The sequence below is a fragment of the Empidonax traillii genome, unplaced genomic scaffold, assembly GCF_003031625.1.
Source record: "Empidonax traillii isolate 1590-97213 ecotype Southwest subspecies unplaced genomic scaffold, ASM303162v1 scaffold162:size863265, whole genome shotgun sequence".
Taxonomy (NCBI): domain Eukaryota; kingdom Metazoa; phylum Chordata; class Aves; order Passeriformes; family Tyrannidae; genus Empidonax; species Empidonax traillii.
The window spans coordinates 533,300-555,880 of record NW_020955355.1 but is presented as its reverse complement, the minus strand read 5'-3'; the positions used below and the strand labels follow the sequence as shown (position 1 = coordinate 555,880).

General features: G+C 43.1%; 1 protein-coding gene across 6 annotated transcripts in view; it reads left to right on the top strand.

Moving 5' to 3' along the window:
* NDST2 (N-deacetylase and N-sulfotransferase 2) overlaps positions 1–22,581 on the top strand; it is a 133,488-nt gene that overhangs the window by 94,640 nt on the left and 16,267 nt on the right. For all 6 annotated transcript variants that reach the window (XM_027885139.1, XM_027885142.1, XM_027885143.1 and 3 more), the window contains exons 3-5: positions 13,480–14,877; positions 21,952–22,039; positions 22,249–22,403. In XM_027885139.1, the coding sequence (XP_027740940.1) occupies positions 13,885–14,877; positions 21,952–22,039; positions 22,249–22,403 (1,236 nt within the window). In that variant the 5' untranslated portion in view covers positions 13,480–13,884. The remainder of the gene's footprint in view (positions 1–13,479; positions 14,878–21,951; positions 22,040–22,248; positions 22,404–22,581) is intronic.

Genomic DNA, 22,581 nt, shown 5'->3' with positions numbered 1-22,581 from the left:
CTTGTTTCAAGAGAGGCAGTTGATAGTGCTCATTTGTAAAAAATGTTGCTGGGTTGCTGGAAAATAAGAGGGGGAAGATATAAAGAAGGAAGGTCTGCAGATTAAGCCTGCTTATACACATTATGATGAGCCCAGGCATGAAGCAAAAGGAAAACTCATAGCTCTTCATTATCTAATACTCCCTTAGGGCAATAACAAACTCACTTTAGAGCCAGCAAGCCAGGCCTGGGGGCTTGCAGAGTGAGAGCACACATTGTTCATAGAATAAGGCTGGTGCTGGAATATTTTAGTGCAAATTTAAAGCCTTCTTTAATGCAAAATATTCCTCAAAGGAATTTGGTTTTGTTGCTTACTATTTCAAAAGCTGCTTTCAGTCCAGCATAATGCCTTCATCCAAACAAAAGCTTGTGAAGTTAGGTATCATAAGAGAGTAGCATAATGCTGCTTTTTCATACCCCCTTATATGAGCTGAGGTGTTATGTAGAGACCCACCCTCCTTTTTGCAACTGAACAAGACCAAATGGAGAAGTTTACCCCTCTCTACTTCAGTGTGTTTTAGCTTTTCAGGCTTTCTGTGGTGCTTAGTGACCACTCCATATTGTGTGCTTCATTTCAGAATATGTAAATCATTTTTATACTGAAAATTCAAATGCAGAATATATTTGTGTATTTGTGGGGGTGGGGAATGTGTGGGAGGGAACATAACACAAACCTCCAGTGTCTCCCACTGGTAGATGTACAGTTGTACTGGTTTGTACTTCTATAAGGGGTGGGGGGTAGAAGTTACAGTGCTGCTTCTGATGTGGTAGGATTCATGGCATTGATTTGGCCTCCAGATGTTAAATCAGTTGGTTGATACTTCTCTGTTTAGGATCACGAAGGAAAGTGGAACTCTCTCTAAAAAAAAGTAGAGTACTCAAATATCTCCTCTTTATTTGTATTCCTAGAATTTTCAAAGTCTAAGGTGATTCTTCATATGAGCAATTTGACCTAAAATAAACTCACTGTCTTCCCCCTTTCCAGTAAATTAAATGCTATTGCCAGTAGTTTAACCTCAGAGGTGGCCCTTGTTGAATTGATGTGATTCCCCTGTTTTGACACAAACAGCAGCAGTGAAGAAAAAGAAATGTATGAGGGCCTGACAAATGCAGTGGAGGGGAAGGTGATTTTCACCCCTTCCATGGAGCAACCTCAATGTTGTCAACAGAGCAAGCTGAGTTACAATCTTTCTGCTAATTGAGAACTGATTGAGAATTTTTCACCTTCTGTGTAAGATCTCATTCTCTCGAGTGTTTGCAGTAGAGCAGCAAGTGGTGGCAGTTCCACCCTTATCACTGTTTTGAAGTTTGTGTTTTACCCAGGTAACACCAGGATGCCGGTTCGTTCTGATACATTCACAGAGTGCTGTTGAGGCATCGGTGCTCAGCATCTCTGTGTAACGGGATTCTCACTGTGCAGATGGGGTTTGGGAAATGTGTAACCGCATCAAGGTAGAAGTGGAGTAAAGGACTGAAGTCACCCTTACTCTCAGGTTCCCTAGCTCTTAGGATCATGTCTAGCTCCCTCCCAGAGGGCATATGAAGAACTCTTACTGTCTCAAAGATGATATTTGAACTTCTTGCTGATGTTTGTGGACCAGTGTACAAAGAGGAAGTTTAATATTTTAATTTCCAACCCTCTTTCATCTCCTGTGATAATGCTGCTTATCCTTCTGCCCCTTCTAATTCTACAAAAAGAGAAGGAAGCCCAAAAGGGCTCTGAAATTTCCCACAGTTCCTTGTGTTGGTATCCTGAACACAGAGGCTTCTCCTGTAGCTCATCTGTGGAGTCTTCCTCTCTGAATGCTTTGGGAAATTGGTGTTTGGGTGAGAGGACAAAATTGTATCCTCAGTTTACATGTGCAAGAATGAGTTAAAACAGTCACCCTATCTTAACTCTGGAGGAGCTGAGCGAGGGTAGCATATGACTTAATAACCCCCCACATGGCCCTTGGTTCTGCTTGGGCAGAGTTATCTGGCACTGCTGCCAAGGGACAGCCCCATGAGCGCAGGAACACCAGGGCTGGAAGCAAAATGCAACGTCACTGGGTTTCCAGAAGTTGGAATGACAGTGCATTTGCCAAACTGTCAGCCCTGTGTGGCCGAGGAAGAGAAGGATGTTCAGGTCTGCTCTCTTGGGTGGGGTGACACTGGTGAACGTGCCCATTTGCCCTCTCAGCTGAGGGGGAAGTCAGGCAGCAAGGCCAGTGCCTGGCAAGCACAGAGGAGGCTGGGTTGCATCCAGCGGCAGGCAGCTGCCTCACGGTGCTGCCTGGTTGTGTCAGCTAAATTGGTTGGAAAAATACAGGCAGGCAAAGGGGAATATGGGCAAAAATAAGCATAAAAACCACTGGGGCAGAATTCTTGCTATATCTACCAAGATGTCAGCAGGTCCTTTGAATGTGCTTTCTGTTAACAGTTGCAATCACAGATGTTCTGCAAGCCACTTAGGGCTTCACAGGAGTGGGGACAAAGTCAAAGTGTTTCAAATTACTGTAGAAACACTACCCGAGATTCATAATGGAGACTAAATTTTACAGTTCAAGCAGAGACTTCATTTCTTTGTTGTGTAAAAAAACTAGAGCATGCCTTTCCAAAAACTGTAATCTTTATATTCCAGGTACCAAATTAATTATGTGAGAATTAACTAGACCAAATAATTAGAATTAAAATTAATTTGTGTATTTAACTTCTAAAATTAACATCTAAAATTTTAAAATATGTTTACTGTGGTGTATTTTTTAGTAATATAATTACAGTTCTTCCAAGTTGCTGTCTACCTAAAAATTATTTAATTCTTGTGTTTTGTGATGAAGTTAAGGAACTTCAGAGTTTGGATACCCAGACTGATTTTGCTCTCTCTTTTGCAGCACTCTTGAGTAGGAAAAGAAGGAAAAAATCTTGTCTGGAAGTATAGTGTTAATGTAATCTGGGGCCACCAGAAAGTGTTAATTATTTAGTTACAGGGTTGCTGCAAAGTCGAGTTTGAATTACTTGAATGCTCTAAATGCGGTTGTTTCTCTCCCATCACATCTGTGCACAGGGTTTTAGTATTAAGTGATCTGAAAACTAAAAAGTATCTATTACCTCAGTGAGATCAATTAGCACATTTGAACTTGAGATTTCAACATTAATGATGAAAATTCAGCATTTATAATGTTTCTCATGAGTATTCTTTCATGTAGGTAATCTACACTGTCAGCTAGCTAACACCACTTTTGTGTCTGTATGGGAAACGGTTCACAATTGAAAAGGCAGAAAGCATTGTAAGAATGTAGTTGAGGCAACTTTCCTGCCTAATGCAACTCTTGCCTTCTATTGCTCTGAAATGCTTCACTCTGGACAAAGGGAAAGGATGAATGCAGTGAGTACTACAAACATGTTATACTTTCACAACCAAAACAGCAGTGGTTTTAGTCTGAATATGGGTGAAATAATATTGTGGTGTGTCTGGAATATTGCATGACATGGTGAATTTCAGACTTGAAGACTGTATGAGTCCTCCATCAGCATTAAATGTATAATCTGTAAGTATGACGGTCTGTTTCTGCTGGAACTTGTCTTTAAAGATGAGTTATTAAGCCATTTAGAACATGCTTTTTTTATTATTAGATAACCTATGTTTTCTAAACACAGGCAAGCTAGACCTAATGTCGTAGGAAAATTCTGTCTTTAGGCACTTTGTTTCTGCCTCCTTAAGCAATGTGAGCTGTCATTTTCTCTTAGTCCTGTAAGACTCCTGTGACTCCCTGTGCACTCCTCCATTTATCTCTTCCTCCTACTCTCAGCTTCGCTTTGTTTCATGCTGCCTCCTATTCCTGGAACATTCTCCCAGTCTCTGCTGCCAAATCCTCCCTCCCTTTCTCTGCTCTTGGGAACCCATTTCTTCCAGCAATCATTCCCAAGTTGTTTACTTGACTAATTGTCTCTCCTTTGTATTCTTTCTTTCCTATATCTGTTGTTCTGGATCATGTTTTATATGGCAAGATACAGGAGTGTTCTCATGCCCACTGAACACCTCTCCATACTAGCTGATGCCCCTTTTACCTACTTTTCTGGCAATTCTGTTCTTTCCATTCCATCTGAATTAAGGAAATCAGATCATTGATTTAAAAAGAAAATTATTGAAATTTTCTGTTTTCAGTTCACTTATTTGAATTAAGATTTATTAAGAAAGCAAAAGAATCCTTGAAAACGTTAATGTTGCTAAAGGACTGTTTCAAAATAGTGTTCTGAATGCTTCTGTTTTGTCTTGCTTCTGATGATATCTGACCTCATATCTTACTGCCATATGAAAACAGAAATAGTTTCATAATTGTTTTATCCTATAAATACTTATAAAAGCTTGCACAATGGCATACAAGACATAATTCCCCTAATTTTGACTTGAAGGTTAAGCATAGGTTTTTCCATTATCAGAAACTAAAAGTGAAATTAATATTAAATTTCTGCATGGAAAAAAAAATTTTTCTTGCTTCGAACATTAATATTTTCCATGTCAATAATAAAAAATCCAATTTTCAGTAATTAATTGCATTTCATTGGGCATTTTACTACTACCTGAAAATTTTGGGGGAAAGTCTCCAAGATAGCCGAGTTAGTCTTCAAAATCCACTGTTGGACACCTTGCAGTTTTCAGTACCCAAAGCAGTTTTTTTTTCAGCTCCAGTCCCTAACGAAGATTTACATTTTGCTCAAAATTCTTGAGCTTTCCTGACAAAACTTCAGTTTTGTCAGGGGGTAGATTTGATTGCCATTATGGCAGCTTTTGTTCCTGAGTTGTCCTGGGTACTCTTGATTAGGATCTTAATGAGGTCCTCAATTTTGCATGAAGGGGTATTTTAAAGATGCAGTGCTTCAGAGCAGAAAAAAATTCTACTGGTAAGAAGTTGACTAATTAAAAATGTAAGAATTTACCACCCACTTTAGCAGTTAAGCCTATAAAATGGGAGGAAGACTAAGAACTAGTTGCATGGAATTACAATACAGTTTAAAATTAATGTATTTGAGATATGTATTTCTTTTCAAATAAGTTTTGTTTCTCTGTGTTATCTAAAAACAAGATAGAAACAAGGGGGAACAGAAGCTACAGGCTTAAAATTATTGTTTAACAACGGTAGTGAGCGTGGCATCGTGTAAACTGTGGTGTGGAAATAAGTGTGCATTGCCTGTCTTGCTGTGATTTCATAACAATTGCAAACACAGATGGCTTGAGAGAAAATTAAAAAATTCCACCCATATTAAGACAGGGCAGTCTAACAATGCTCACAACTTTTTATCATCCTGTTTCTCTATCAGTCTCCATCTTCCTGTCACTTACACATCCTTCACTAACCATCCACTTACACTAACCAGTGTGTGAAGCTGCTGCCGAGCCCATCGAGGCCGAAAGGACATTTCTCTAGGCTGGAGTTCCTTTCACCACACAGGGGATCTCCATCCACTCTCCTCTGGCACAGGCAGCCTCCTCAGCAGCAGTACCCAAAGAGGACAACTATGGAGGCCGTCAGTGGTAGCTACTGGGTTCAGCCTAGAGTCCAGTGATCACCAGATGAGTCCATAGTCATCAGGCAGGTCCTAAGTCAGGTTGACAAGGCAGAACATATTTGTAACATAATTCAGGTCATGGCCTGAGCTCAGGTACAGCTTGATGGTCAGGACATTCAAAGGCTGTTCGTGTATGCAGTGCCCTGACAGTTTTCTTTACAGAGTCCCCCCACTGAGATCTGTTTCTGCTATAATGCTTGTGAAAAAGCGCATGATGACTTTTCTTTGCACAGATGGCTGTGAAGGCTTGGATAGGGCAGTGAAGTGCTTTGGTTTTGTTCCTGTCCTGCAAAACCCAAGCCTCCAAACTGTTATCTGCCCCAGCTTATGTAATCTCCATAGACCTCAGGTCATGCCTTTCCCACCCATTTTACTCATCTTCCCGTTGCTTGTTTTTACTCTTTTTGCCAGATTAATTACTTGCTTTTGCCCCTTTTTTTCTGAAGTGAGTTTGCACTGTGTTAAGCCACCAAAAATATGAATATTTTGTTTTCTGAATCCAGGAGACTTACTTGTTTCAATCACACCAAGGTAAGAGGGAACTGAATTTTAGATGCTGCAGAGGTGGGAAATATGCCATTAACACTGGGTAGAGGTCTGGTGAACTGAACGCCTCAGTTAAAGGCAAGTAGGAGGGAGCTGTTGTACAGAGCTGGGGAACGTGTTCATTTACAAGCACAGCAAATTCTGACTCTAAATCTTGGTGCAAATACATAAGAACAGGTGAGCCCAAGAGCTTTCCTGAGTTTTTAAGCTTTGGCAGAGCATACTTACAGCTTTCCTCTGGTGTCAGTTGGACAAACTTTTAGTGTAACAGTGTTAAATCTGTTTCCTACTGTCATATGTTCCTAGATAAAGTTGAGTAGAAAGGAAGATTATCTGCTATGTGTTAAGTGACAGGAGGAAGCAGTTGAATATAGAAGAGCAGCCTCTTGCTAATTAAGGTGAAATTTTCTAGGCATAGCTCATAGGAAGAATGGTTAGGCTGCTTTCATAACAATCACAGGTAAACTTTCATAATATATGCGATATATTAAGACACTTCAGCTGTGACACTGAGTTGTCTTGGTGTTGCCACAGTTTGACTGTATTTCTCCACTTGATTAGGCTGCTTAAGAGAAATCATCAGAAAAGACATTTTGTTTTCTGCGGCAGAATCATTGATCTGAATTGTGATAAGCAGGGATCATGAGAGAATGGAAATGAGATTCTTGTCCATATCTAATGTGGAAGGAACTGCATCTGTTTCCTGTTCCCACAGTTTGGTTGAAGATGTTCTGCCATGATAGATCATACGTGTTGATTACTGACATAAGGAAGATGTATTCCTTCCATTTGGGGTGACTGAGATATTCACTTCCCTCCTGGGAAGGATTGTAGAGCAACTCAGACTGCCCTTGTGTGGCAGGCTCTAATCTGCTCTATGATTCTCTGTCCCACAGGTGCAAGTGCCTGGGTGCAGAGAGGAGCTCATGTCTCACGTTATCATCTGGTTTGGGAAAAAGAGTTAGGGTCAAAATGTGCATAGACCAGTGTATCAGGAGAGGCACAAAACAGAAGGAGAGGTAAGGCCACAGTGAAACTGCGCTGTTGTTGTGGTGGCCAGATAGCTAGGTATTAAAGGTTCAGTACCACAAGTAATACAGGAGTGGATATGCCCCTGCGGTTATCTCTGAGGAAAGTGCCTCCTTTCTCTCCTGAGCAGTTGTGTTACACAGACCTGTGCACCCCCAGAGCCGTGACATCCCCTCAGCTGGTGGAAAGCTCTGACCTGTGTGAGCACTTCCCCTGCTGCAATACTTCTCGTCTTTCCTTTCCATTTCAGCAAAGGTGTGCAGCTGCCAATATATGCCAATACTTACTGTTTTTATTAAGCTTCGCGGACTGCTGAAGGCTGAAATTTTATTTGCTTGGGTTTTTTAGCAATTCTTCAGATTCCTTATTTGCACATCTGCTCTTTAAGCAGAGTGAAAAATAAGACAGCAAACTGTTTTCCCTTCCTAAATTTGTTTACGCTGAGACAGTGAAACCTGTAGAGGCTTGTGGTGCTGACACACAACTTGAGGGAATACCTCAGTGTAAAAGTTTGAAATTCCTTCGCTTCTGAAAATGAGTCAGGTCAGTTGTAATGATCCTAAGCAGTGAGTGTAGTGTGATGAGGAGAAGGCAGGGAGCTGAAAACCAGATTTCCTGGAAGCCTGAGGAGGACCTTTTTGTATTCAGGGGGAAGGATTGGTTTATGTTTCTAACAGGTAGTGCTGGGCCATGCCTCTGTCACTGGCATGGGAAGGACTAAACCTGTTGTTTATTTTTTTGTAATATGAAAGAGAACAAAGATCTGCTGGGTCCAAACACCAAGAACCTTGCAGGAGTCATGGGATCCCTGTGCACCGCCCCACAAAGGTGGCCTGGCAGCCTCTCCAAGATCTTTGCCTTCATGATGTCTTCAGACTTTGTTGCACTGGCACGAGGGTAAATTCAAGACTGCAGTTGGGTTTGCACTAGGCTGGGATGAGGGGAGTTCCTGCGGATCTCTTTAGCATGGACTGCAGTTTGTTGCTCTTGCAGAAGGTGTGAAGTTACGTACCTGTCTGGGGGTGATAATAAAAAAAATTAAAATAATTACTACTTTGTCTCACAGGTCTTCTCTTGTATCACACTGACACATTTCAAGGCTGCTGGCCAGCTGGCAGCTTTCCAGCTTACCACAGGTCTGTACTGAGAGGCCTGTTCCTGCGTGGGGACTCTCCAAAGCAGAGCACAGCGCTGGCTGGAGCCTGCAGCCCTGTCTGTTGGAGCAGCACGGGCACTATTAGTGTTTCTTGCCTCTTTGATCTGAATTTTGTATTCCTTGGGCAGTCTTTCACTGCAGGATTTGACTGTCAGTGGATGCTAGCTGAAAGACACAGCCAGAGCCACAAAATGAGCTTGGCTGGCAATTACATTGCAATGTGACTGTAATTTCCACAGTGTTTTTTCTACCCAATATATGGAATACACCCAACATTCATTCTGCTGAACTCCTACACATTCTTTTGCTGTGTGGCTCACCGTGCTCTGCTGAGATTGCACTTGCCAGGTTTCCTGTCGTTGTAGAGAGGGGACCTGTACCTGGAGGCCTGGCATACAGATACCACCGTAGACAAGGAGGGGCTGCGGTGTCTTAGAATCAAGCAGACTAATGAGGAATTTTGTGTCATGATGACACCATTAAAGTGGAATGGGTTGGAAAATCAATCAGATTCCTTCTCTGATTACTGTGTAACTCAATTACTGCAGTCCCCCTGGGGCCCAAGGCAACAACTATCTCACAGGAAGTGCGGAAAAAAGGCCTCTGAAATAGAGCTGTTATGGATAAAGCCAAGATCCTGCTGCTGTGCATTCCAGAAGGAGGGGTTATATTAATAAAAAAGGCTGGGGAAATGCACTGGTGACACTGGGGTTTAGGGTGGCAAGACCTTCTGTAGCACAGCTAGGAAGGAACTTGTATGACAGTTCTTGATAAAGGTGGAAAATGATACCCATTGTCTTCCGTGTACCTTGGCATAAAGGCACCAGAAGCCCCAAATACTTAAATTCCAGTCAATGGTTTTGAATAAGTGCTGGTCTTGAGCATTTGTACTGATCTCCCATAATCATTTCCAGGAGCTGGAAATATCTGTAGATCAGACGTTAAAACCACACAGTTCTGATTGTTATCTTGCTTTCATATCACATCAGTTGCCATGCGGCTTAGCAGCTGATAATTCACAAAACAGTTTATGTTTCACATTAACAATGTATATCACTAGGAAACAGAACATCTAAGTTTTATATAGCCTTTGTCTTAATGCTGGTGATCTGTGAGATAGCTGACCTTACAGCTGACACTCTCTGATCTAGAGATGCTTTTCTGGCAGGCTGGGTGCCTGCTGAGCCTGTGTCGTTGGACCAGTGAACACTTCATCCTTCCCGTGCGTTCTGACTGCCCCCTCGCACAATTCACACGCAGGCAGTCTTGGCTGGAGTTCGGAATGGACCTTAATTTATCTAGAAATCTGGTGGGTTTATTGTGGAGTTAGATTCCGAGGAGTTTGATGTCAAAAGAGGACACAGGTATTTTCCTTTAAGAAGGAATAATTTTCACCATGGGTTTGTTTGTTGGGTTTTTTTAAATTTTATTTTATTTCTCCAGTATAGGTATTTCTGGGCTTTTTGGGTATGGGTGCTTTCTGACAGCTCTCTTGCTTTTTAATATAAAATTTGTTTGGTGTATTTGTTTGTTGCTTTTTTCTTTTCCCTTTCATTTGAACCTAAACCAGCTGATGCAGTCCCCAAAGAGCGAAATGCATCCCGTGCCAGCTGGCATACCCTCTGGCTGTGAAGCCTTGTTAAAGAGATCGGAGCTGACAGATTCTTGAGCAGCAATCTGATACAGGCCTTTTTTTTTAATTTGTTTTTTTGAGCTCACCCATGTAACAAATGGGTGCTTGTTTGGGAGCTTCGCTAGAGGCTTGAATGGAATCATTGTTATCAAAACACTGCTGTGATTCAGAAGTGCCCAGCAAAGGGGGTTCCTCTCCCTTGTGCTCGTCAGCTGGGCACTGCAGGTGTGGCAGGCTAGCTTAAACCCTGGTTTCATCCTTATTCTACAGAATAATCCAGTTGTCCTGTGATTTTTGTCTTTAAACTGATAACTGGGAAACTGGAGCTACAGTTCTTTACAAAACAGAGATTCAGTTCAACATTAAAAATGAAGTTGCAGAGATGAGTGAGTGTAACCAGGGAAGAGAAATGTTTTCCAGATTGTTGTTTTGGGGATAAAGAGTTGTAAAAGTAGTACCTTGCCAGGCTTTTGCGTAGATCAACATGTTCTCAATTTTCTTACTGTTACTGTGGTGTTCAGATTACAAATTTTACCCCAGAAATGCTTGGGAATTCATGCAAGTAATACATGAGCTCCTGAGCTTTTAGTCCCTCTTGACATTATTTTCTCCTGCAAAAGCAACTGCTTGTCCAATACATGTAAAGAGAGTGAATCTTTGAATCCAGAATAGTTTAATGTTTCTATTTTATTCAATAGGATTAAAAAGCAAAGGGAATGGAGCTATTTGAGAAGACACTGACTTGGAATTCTTGGTTTTCTCAGTCGAATTTGATTATACAGGAATCTGAGTGAAGAGTTTAGCATGAATTTGTTGCACAGGAGTAGACTGAAGACCACTTCTCATACACGGAGCACTGTGATGTGGATGGAGCTAGGTATTACTGCGTCTTACAAGGATTTCACCTCAAAAAAGATACATAACTTGGTTTAGATTTCTATTTACCTTCTCTCTGCCATGCTGAATTCTGCCTCAGCTGGCTTCTGCCTCTCTGTGACTTTGGGGCTGTAGTGCCAAGCAAGATGGTGGTAGCGCTGGGGATCCCTGCAGCATCAGTGGCGTGGGAAAGGCTCATTGTCGAGGAGGAAAGTTTATTTTCCTGGCTGCTTTTGAAAGGTGGCACATGGGTTTGGGTGTTATGCTGGTATTGTAGTGAGCATTATGCTGGTATGGTACTGGCATTCCAGGTGTATCACTGGAACTGAACTTGACTTCAGCTGGAATTACAAGTCATATCCCATGCTCAGTCCAGAGAGTCGTACATTCAGAAGCAGTTGTCACTTAAGTAACAAGAAAAAGAAGAAACTGTGTGAGTTCTATTTTTTACATCTCTTCTTACGGTAATTTCTCACCTTCTCCCCCCCATCCTTTTTCTACTAAAAAGTTAACAGTATGTAGAGACAAAACTGAGAGTTAATCAGTTGTCCGTGATGAAGAAAACATATCTTATTGCCGCTGGATTTCCAAAGCCAGCTCTGTCATTACAGAGGGCCGTTTGGGAATGGAGACTTAATCCATGTGGAGTCTTTGGGAACAGAGATTGTTTTATCAAAAATTGTGATTCATCTGCTGCCTTGCAGTGCGACCTTCAGTGCGTTTTGCTGTGTCTGTTTCTCCAGTGGAAAATTATTGTGTAATATAGTTTATAGTGAGAGTTTACAACTATTCTGAAGACCTCATCAGGGCTAAGGTTTCATTCTGCACTACACAATCCAATCCCTGCTCTGCTGAGCTTATAGCAGAGAAGTTATTTGAGATAATACTTAATGATCATTATAAGGCTTGTGTAAAGAGCACTCTGACTCTTTTCCATCTGCTGTCATAAAGTTAGCAATATTATGTCTCTTCATATAAAATCTGCTTGTGTTTTTTGTCTCTGCTTCAAGCTGCACCAACAGTTTGGAAAACAGCCTGGTGGGAGCCTTTAGAGTGGGACTTCTGGCCTCATCTATGAACTGATATTTTCCCTGACTCAGAAGGATTTTTTTCTGTCTAGTAATACACATTTCAAAATAAGCATCTGTCTTTTTTTTCTGGTGGAGCAAAATAAGCATCTGTCTCACAAGTAGTTTCTTTTCTGGTGGGGCTAGTTGTTAAAGAACTCTGACTTTACTATATAAAAACCTTATGTCTGTCTTATAGACAAACTAGTCTTCTGATGTTCTTTGTTTTATCAGAGTGATAGTAACAGGCTCAAAAATTGGATGAGTGGAGAAAGGATGAAGACGTGTTTTGGTAATATTTTTGTAACTGTTCTTGTGCCTCCTGGTGTTGTAAGCTGTGCGAGTTGAGCAGGTAGATAGAGGGTCTGTCTGTGGTGATGCACGTGTCTGCAGGAGTGGGGGGGGATGAGTAACAAGGGGTTTTAACTTTTATGGAGAGCTCGTCTTGAGCATGACTGACTTGGTGAGCAACATCTGGCTGGCACTGAGGGTGTTCTTGCATTGTGCTGGGAGAGGCAGCAGGTGCTCCCCAAAAATCTGCTTGTATCCCAAGAAAGGCACACTTGGATGTTGCTGTTAGTCTCACTGCTGGTAAGGGAGAGAAGACTCCACAGTGATTTTTACTTGTAAACCAAGGAGCAATTTAGTTACTTTCCCTGGTGTTTATGTTTTAGATGACTTGGTGTTTGTTGGCTTTGTTGAGCACTTTTTCCTGAAAAAATAACAACATATGGTGAAATAGTCTGCTGCCATAAACACAAAGCAGGAGGTGAGAGAGCTTCTTAACAAGCTTCATGTGTTTGAGACCAACCCAAATTTGCATTGTGCTGTTGGTGATTTAAAATGGGCTTCATTCTCTTCAGCGGCGCACGAGAGAAGGTGATAAAGGTTTCAGAAATGTTTCATCTCCAACTGCCACTGAATCAATTGGCAACAACTGAGTGTACAGTGCGTGGGCAGCCTGTGCCCCTGCCCTCTGTGATGCCTGAGGGATGATGCCTCTCCAGAGCCATATTTGAGAGGTCTGCAAGAACCTGAGTTCCCAGGTCAAACAGGGCAGTGTCATGGACAGGGCTGGAAACCATGGAAATGGGGAGTTGTGAGGCAAGAGGTGGTGGAAATGTGAGGCATCCTGCTGGGTTCAGGACAGCCGTATCCTGAGGGCTGAGGGAGTCACTGGCAAGGACTTGGACACATCATCATTAGTATGAGAATGGGACGGAGAATGTAAGGGCTCTCTCCTCCTCTTGTAAATTTTGAAGTATAGGCTAGAATAAAAGGGCTTCATGTTTTCTGTTAAGTGGCATAAAGAGGAGTGGGGGAAGGCCAGGTACTTGTCTCTGTTTGCTGTAGGGTGTTAAGATCTTACCCAAGGCAAATATTGAGTCCCTGTGCACTGTCAGGACCTTTATTCCAAAGGCCCTTATGGTTGCACAAATGGTGTGCGTCCCTTCCCAGGGAACAGGTCTGCCTGCTGATGAGCGAGAGACACTGCCCATCTTGCACCTGCTATCCTGCCATTTCATCTCAAACCCTTAAATACCATGAATCCATACTGAGAATTGACTTTTTCTTTTTAAATTGCAGGATGCAAAGAGAAGGTGCCATCATGTGAATGTGAAACAGCTAAATAAGAAACAGGACTCCTGGGAAGGCTGAGCTGAAACCGCTTGTGCACAGAATGACAGACTGATTTGCTGCTGGAGACAAGATCAGGAAACCTTGCTCCTCCAAAAGACTTTTCCCGAGTGAGAGGAGAGGAACAGGAGGAAGCACACAAAAGAGCGATGGGAATTGAGGGCCATGGTTACCTGAGATAAATGGCAGATCCCTGGGAGTCTAGCCTTGTAGCTGTTTGCTTTAGCTTTTTCTCTCTCTGCGGCTGCTCTTCCTTTTTCGCGAGCTGCTGCTGGGTCCTGCCACGGCGGCACTGGAGATTTCAGGAGCGACGTGGGCGCAGCGCGTGAGGAGGGGTGAGCAGCCCGCCTCACCATGATTCAGCTGTGGAAAGTGGTGCGGCATGTGCGACAGCTGGAGCTCCACAGGTTGATCCTGCTGCTCATTGCCTTCAGCCTGATCTCCATGTGCATCCTGGCTTATTACGTCACTAACAGCCCCAAAATCAAGGAGCCACCGCCCCTGCCCTTCAGTGACTGCAGCAACCAGCACCGCATCTTGATCCCACCGCAAGCTAGCTGGAGACTCACGAAATCCGTGGACACCTCACGCACAGATCCTGTGGTGCTAGTCTTTGTGGAAAGCATTTACTCCCAGCTGGGGCAGGAAATAGTGGCCATCCTGGAATCTAGCCGTTTTAAATACAGGACAGAGATCGCCCCCGGCAAAGGGGATATGCCCACCCTGACAGACAAAGATAGAGGACGCTATGCGCTTATTATCTATGAGAACATCCTCAAATATGTGAACCTAGATGCTTGGAACCGAGAGCTGCTGGACAAATACTGTGTAGAGTACGGAGTAGGGATCATAGGCTTTTTCAAAGCAAACGAGAACAGCCTGCTCAGTGCACAGCTCAAGGGTTTCCCCCTTTTCCTACATTCCAACCTGGGGCTGCGGGACTATCACATCAATCCTAGTGCTCCCCTGCTCTATGTCACTCGGGCTAACGAGGTGGAACAGGGTCCTCTGCCTGGTGATGACTGGACTGTGTTTCAGTCAAACCACAGCACCTACGAGCCAGTGCTGTTGGCCAGCACGAAGTCCTCGGAGTCCATTCCTCACCTGGCCACTCACAAAGCGTTGCATGCCACCGTGGTGCAGGACCTGGGTCTGCACGATGGGATCCAGCGGGTTCTCTTTGGCAATAACCTCAATTTTTGGCTGCACAAACTCATTTTTGTGGATGCCATTGCCTACTTGACTGGCAAACGCCTCTGTCTCACACTTGATCGTTACATCCTTGTCGACATTGACGATATATTTGTGGGAAAAGAGGGCACTCGCATGAAAGTGTCTGATGTAGAGGTAAAACCCCCTGAGTAGCTATCCCCAGAGGCCCTAGACAGATTTCTAGTGTGTGTGGTATATCAGGAAAGTCAAGATGGCAAAAGTCAAGGTGGTGTTTAATTTAGTTGCTGCAGCTGTTCTCATCTTAAACAGAGGAGTAGCCTGCAAAAATGCTGAGGCACTGTATATGATGCTCTCAACAGTTTTTTAGGTTTAAATGGAGCATTTCAGGAGCTGCTCTCTGAATTTAGGAGGAAGATGCCTGTGGTGGTCTATCCTTTCTCCTCTTTAATATAAGGAACAATCATAGGCAGGTTTTCTTCTGCCAACCTATTTGTAGCTGTAAACTCTACGTTTCAAAAGGAAAAGGCAAGTTGTGTTAGAATAGAACAGAAAAAATATGTTTATTGTTATTTGTTGTGATGTGTATAAACTGTATATATTATATTGCAGAACTGTAGGCCAGTCCAGGAGGTGTAAACTGATACAGTCTCTATTTTAGCCATCCATCTTTTCAGCACATAACCAAATTGGGAAAGGAAGGGTTTTCTCTCATCCTTTGTTACACTCCCCTCGTATCTGCCAATCATCCTTGGGCAGGGAATATCAAAAAATTCACCAGGGAAACATGGTCAGACCAAGCCTTCATGAGAACCATCTCTGTGGCTTCACAGTTGGGAAAGAGAGATGCTATCTTTGTGGTTTGCTTTCCTTGGCAGTTTCTGGAGTAATACAGTGACCCATTAGAAAAGGTTTATGGGTAAGGCACAGAGACAGATTTTGTGGAGGAAAGGGAACTGAGACAGGGAAAGGAAAAAACAAGTAGGAAGAAGGTAAGAAACTAAGCACCCCTTCCCATTCTCTGTATCCTTGAAAGTATGTGATAAAGTGTTCTGTTGAGTCTGTGCTATGTGTGCATATGCTGCTTCATGGAGCCAAGGACTTCCCTTCCTATCTTCCCCATCAGTTCTGGTTTGTAGCCATCGAGGCAGGTGCACTGCCTGTTTCTCCAGGTGAGCTGAGGTTGTTCACAGCTGTTGCACTCTGGATTCCCATTCAGCACTTGCCCTTAGATGAGTCCTGGATGGAGTTCCCTGGGTGCCAGCTGTGATGGTGATAAGCCTGTGACAGCAGCTGCCTTAGCATGTTTCCAAAACAACTTCAAGGTGAAGCACCCTTTAAACTTTCTTCCAGGGGCACAAAACATTTGAGGCAAAGGTGTAAGACAAAATACTGTTGTACATGCTTGGCCCCTTACCTCAGCCTCATCTGTTCCATGTTCCCAGGAGCACTCTTCCACCTCATTAGGAGTCTTACCACCTTTTCTACTTCTTTTATGCATCCATGCAAGATATATCATAGTTCATCTTCATGTTGTTAGGACTTCGAGATTTTATGTTTTGCTTCTGCTCCCAAGTTTAGCTTAAGGCAGAGGAAAACCCTGCATTCTGTTTGGAGCTAGCTTTATTTTTTCAAATCACTTGAAGCTGCATGCCTGAAGGAGCTCTAATTGCATGCAATTATTTAGCTTGCTTCATTCTTTAATAATTCTTTAAAGCCACTTTGACCATAATGCTCTAAGCAAAGAGGTAAAGAAAAAGCATTTCCCAGCATACTGGTGTAACAAATGGAACAGTTGTGTGTACTACTTACTTAAGAAAAATACTAACATTTTCTTCATTTCCCTGCAGTGTCCTTGTGTTGTGAGGTGCTGAAATGCTCTGAAAGGCTTTTTTGTTTTTTTTGAAGGATCACAGTCTTGTCTTGGTCCTAAGCAGGCCCTACACCCTCTAGTCCAAACTGGCAGAGATTCTCACCTCCACAGTGTTTGTGCAGGTTACAGACCCATGTGAGAAAGCAGGGTATAGGTGGCCAAAGCACTCGGGAACAAAGGCTGCTCTAGTGATGTTAAAAACCCAGACAAGATTATTCCAAAAGATGCTTTGTTTGGGTTTTAACAGGGTGAAATGGAGGAATAATCTGTGATCAGTAAGCAGAGAATCTCAGGCAAAGCAGATAAACCCCAGATTTATCCATTTAAAAGAAGCTCTCTGATTGCAGAGCCACGCGAGGTTAATGAATTTTTATTTTTTAAAAGCAAGAAATAACTATATGGATTTGTTGATAACCTCTCACCATGGGGAGAGAAGGGGATATAATAGTAACAGAACAGCTGGCATTTTCTTTGGCCTTTTATATGAAAGCTCTGTTTCAGGGCTGTTATCTCAACACACAGCTCCTTATCTCAAAGCTTAGATTACAGTGGTCAGGGTAGCGGTTTGAAGATTGGATGCTGTGTGAAGGTATAAAATTGACTCTGCTGTCCCAGTGAGCCTGCTTGCCATATGCAGGTCCACGTTCAGAGAGCTTCCCAGACAAAATTACTATTAAAAGAAAGCACTGACTGTGATTTGATCAAATGCATATCCATGGTACGTGTCTTACACGAGAGAAATGTTTTTATTTGTGATGCTTAAAGGAGAGCTGATTGGCTTTCTTCTTTAACAAGAAAAAAAGAAGCGTGCTTGATTTTAGTTTAAAGATAGTAACCCTTGAATTCCTGCTTTCTGCTGAAGGGTTGCAGCAGGAGCTTGCAGTCCTCAATTAAAGTGGAACAGTTGGAAGTTGCACAAAGAAAATTATTTTCCCTTGTAAAGTTTCCCAGAGATTTGAGCTGCACGTAATTAACAAAACAAAATCTTGGAGAATCCTTTCTCTTCTAATTTATTCCACAGTCAGTCTCTTCTAAAGTCATAATCCAGACCTCCATGGCACTGGTCAACAAAGACAAGCCGTTTCTAATGCAAAAGGATCTGGCTTTTGTGATCCTTCCTGGTTGTCTTTAGGTACGAGGAAAGAAGATTAAGTAGATGAGTTTTTGCCTCTTTTGCTGGTAATCTCTCCAAGGGCATGAACAGTGTGAGCAATCACTGCTAGTGAGTCTGAGAGCAAGCTAAGTGAAAATCAAGGACAGTCATTTCATTTTGGGTTATGAATGGTGAGGGTGGAAAACAGAGAACCTAGTGAGGGTGGCTGTCAGCCAGCTCTTGCCTTTCTAAATCGTAGAGGATGATCTTGCCTGCAATTAAAGTACTCAGCAATTTCCAACTCCCTGATTCTAAGATTGGAGGGGAGGTAGAAATACCAGTATCATGAGAGCTTTCTCTTTTGCCAGTGCTGTTTTGAGCTCTGCCAGTGCTACTGCTGGGCAGTGAGAAAACTGCAGGAAGTCCTTTCAAGAACGTGCTGCCCATGGTCCACAGGGGCGTTATCTACAATGCAGGTGTTTCTGCCACATATTCCTTTGCTTGAGCACTGAGAAGAGGCTATCAAAGCATTCAGCTTTCTTCCTCCATTTTTTATCATCTGTTTATCTTCATTTGTCCGTGCACTGTTTTCTTACAGTCATGGTATCCTCTCTTCCCAGCATCTTTTGCCTCTTGTTAGAGGGATGTGAGATAGATAATATTTAGTGTTTGTGTGGAACAGCTAAAATCTCTGCAAACGCTTCTAGAAGATTTTTAGCTAAAAAAGCAGAGTTGCATGAAGATTTAGCCCTCTACGACTGCAATGCCAAGCTCACCATGCCATCTTAGGAAAGGATTAGGTCCTAAAGAAGGAACCAGTACAGTCAGAGTGCTGTGGCTTCCCCTGATTCTTTCCTCACTCCTAGAATGTTAACCCCATTGAGAGAGTCTTTAGATGACATCAAAAGCTTGTAGCGACTGTTGAGTAAATCTTTGCAGATCTGTCAGTGAGATTATGTAGATTTTTAATGTATTGCAACAAAAGGCACAATTTTAAACTTTCTTCCCCTAACATTTGCTTAGAAGTAAATACTTATCATCATTTGAGATTATAAAAAAAACCTTTTTTAAAGCTATGGGCATTGAACATCAGACTGAAGCTTAGACTTTTTTTGCATTGTGTCCAGAAATGTGCATTGGAACGTAGTTTTCTGTCATTGGGCCTGCACTAAAGGCCTCCAAAAATACAGGTCTTGCATTGCAGTGGATGTTCTCTGATAGACTGCGAGAAGCAGGTCTGGCCTTGATGTGGTGGGCAGTGCTCAGCATCTCTTTGGAGACCCCATCTGTTCCTTGCTGGGGTGAGCTGTGCAGAGCTTCTAGCAGGGAGTTTCGCTGGGGTAGGAGCCTTTTTGGCTAGCTAGGGGGCTAGCTTGCCTCTTGAAAAGATTTTTGAAATAAAAGATGATAATAATATGTAAAAACAGATATAAAAAAATAGTGTAAAAATATAAAACGGAGATACTTGGATGGATTGGAGGGGCAATCTCATAGCACATTATGGACATAAATGAAATGCCACTTGAATCACCTGTAAGATATTATTAGTATTATCATATTCATCCTACTTTACAGAAGAGAAACAGAGTGCAGAGAAAAGTGCCACCATCCAGCCTGTTCCCACACCTGTTTTGTTGCACCTTCTACAGCTCACAGACCTCTTCAAACCCGTGTTCTAGGAAACATGGAATGCACAGTTTGTTGAAACAAATGTCCAAATACTTCTCTTGGCATCTTAGTCTCTTTTATCCTTTTCAGGGGAAGGAGGTTTCTTCAAACCTATGCCATGCTACCTTACAGATGTGGCTGTGACAAGGATGCAGCATCAGCAGAGGGGTGGCACACAATTAGCAATAAACCTGCCAGAAAAGCAGGACTCCATAGGGCTTCATAGTCCCTGAATTTCTGGGGCCCCCAGAGTACCTCCCTGGTCCCTCCCAGGACACAAAGGATTGCAGCCTGCTGGAGCAGGGCTTTTTGGGATTTATTATCAGACAGATGTGTTGTCATGGTAACCCCAGCCAGGCTGTAAATCTCTTTCCATGCAGAGGAATGCTAAGCCTCTTAACCGCTGTCTTTCCTTCCTCCACTTTTCTACCCAAGCTTGGGGAACTGGATGTGCCTTTTTGGGCAGCAGGGAGAAGTGGTGAGGCTTGGGACAGCTCTGGAGAAAGAAAAGAAAGTGGCACTTTCCTGTCTAAGTTACGGGGTGATATGCTCAAGGTGCTGGTCCAAACTTTGAAGCAATATTGTGATCAAGCTCTCTGTAGAGAGGTGCACAGCTCTTAGTCTGAGTAGGGTGAGTCCCTGTGTCTCTATGTAAGGGGATCTTGATCTCCCATTGCCAATGCTGGATTTGTGCAAAGGGGGCTTCAGCCATCAGTGCTGCTGGCACGTCACCTTTCAAAAGTGCTGCCTATGTTTATGATAGGTTCTGGAGATGTCACGTGCCTTACATTTCTCAAAATACTATTCTTGGTTGGGGATTGAGGTAAGGATGTGGTAAACATATGGCCATGGAGGAACTGGAACCTCTGAAATTCATCCCAGGCTGCATTTGGTGTCACTGCTGTGTGGTTGTGGCAATGAGGAACAGGCAGTTAAGTGTGTCTGTAGGGAAAAGTGTGAAAGCTTGGTTCCCTCAGAGAACATTGAGTTTCTGCAGGACTGCAGACAAAATCCATCTGATCTTCCCACCTTGCCATGGTCATAGACTGCCTTGGGAATAAAACCGCTCAGCTTCTTTGCTCCAAGATATGTTTCCAGTGAATGGGTGATTGGAGTAAACTACAGAAGCCATTTTGAAATTAATATGATAGGTAGTGTTTGGTCGGCACTGTTTTGATACATTGGTGTATGTATGAAATCACAGCAGTGATTTCTCAGATCATCTGTAAGTGGTGGATGTCAGGGTTGCCCCACAGAGTGAGAGTCTGCCTCTGTGAGTGCCCTTTCCCCACTGGGGGAGTGGTGCACTTAAACAATGCCTGTGGAGTGTGAGCCTCGTGAGGGCACCTTGCAATGCTGTTTTGTGCTCCAAGGGTCTGGGGAAGGGCAGCTGATGCAGGAATATCTCCCCTGTACAGTTTGATAGCTTTCCCCAGAGTTATGTGCCTGTGTGTATTTGCATCCAGCCCAAGTCTGCTGTTGAGGGATCTTCACCTTCACCTTGGTGCAGTCACTGATCCATTGCTTTCTTAGAAAAGCTATTAAAATATAGATAGCCTGGACAAGGATTGTTTCTCTCACCTGCCAGCAGCCTTCCTCCCATTCCCTGTTTGATTGAGAACTTCTCCCGTAGGGAGCTGCACCACTGGCACTTTCCCCAAAGCACCCAGATAGCAGCAGTGTGCATCTCAGGGCTTCTCTCTTTTTATTGTTTTCCAGCAGGAGAAATTTGACTGGAATTAGTTTGTCTTACTAGTCTGTGACACACTGAGCCCCTGAGTTTTGTTTGGATTTTGGTTTGTGGTTTGTTTTTCTTTGTGTCAAGGCTGGCTGGTGTCTTACTCTGTACGATGTTAGACCTTGAGGTTTGTGGCACAAGGCACCTTCCCTTTGGCTATAGCAATTACTTTGGACGTTTAAAGCAGATACAAGTGAGCACGAGAGAACCTTTAGGGGATGTGATGACTGTGAATGTTTATTCTCCCAAGTCTTCTTCACAAAATTCAGGAAACTTTTCCTGCTACAAAATTATTTTGTCACTTTTGAGGGAACACAAAGGCAGGGCTCCCTCCCTGCTGTGGTAGGACTCGCTGCATGGGTAGTTCTGAGAATCCACGTTTACTCTCCAAATAAAATCCCCTTCCTTTTGGATCATTTAGTTACTGTTCATTATATTATTGACTTCTTCTCCTTCATCTGTGCATCGTGTGCTGCCCCACCATCTTTTTCGTTAACACATAGGCTGAGAAAGGGTTCAACAGCAGAGTCCCAGCCAACATGGGAGAAGGGAGCGTTGAGGTTGCATCTGGAAAGCGTAAAGGATCTGTTGCTTGCAAGTGAGATTTGCTGTCCCTTTTCCTTAGCGCAGCTACTCTGGGTCCATCACATCGGAGAGCATCATCTGACTATGGTTTTAAAGGGTCATAATTTAGTACAGCAGAATTATTTCAAGTAAAGATTCCCTGTATGGAGCACTTGTCTGCTCTGCTTCACTCCTAGGGCAGCAATGCCCTGTGATACCACTTCAGACTGAAGTGAGCACCAGTAGAGCTCAGAGGAATGTTACAGAGCAAAAAAACATTAATATGAACATTTCTTTTTCCTTTTGTTCAAACAGGCTTTACTGAGCACCCAGAATAAGCTGAGAACGTTAGTCCCAAATTTCACCTTCAACCTGGGCTTCTCAGGGAAATTCTACCACACAGGTAACCCCCTGGCACCTGTTTGTCCTGGCCCCTGTATGTCCCAGCACCTGTGTACAGCCCCCACATTTGTGTGTGTGTGTGTAATACATTAGAGAGAGCATGATTCCCTGTTGGAACCAATCTGCATTTCAGGGGATTAGCCACTGCTTTTAAGCGCTGAGCCCCTCTTCTGCCTTCTGTTTTTGCACTTTCTGTTCTGCTCTTTGTAGGTACAGATGAGGAAGACGAAGGGGATGACATGCTGCTCAAACACAGGAAGGAGTTCTGGTGGTTCCCTCACATGTGGAGTCACATGCAGCCTCATCTTTTCCACAATGTCACTGTGCTGGCTGAGCAGATGAAGCTCAACAAACAGTTTGCTGTGGTAAGGGGCATTGCAGTTTATTTACAGTACTGATCGTTAAACATTCTTCTCCTGAAATAGCTGTTTGGACCCCACTGAACTCAAATACTAGTTTAATAATTCAGCTGAATTTAAGAAAGCCAGTTCCGAAAGTTCAGATTGATGTGTGGCTCCTGTTGCTTGCCTGAAGACAGCACCA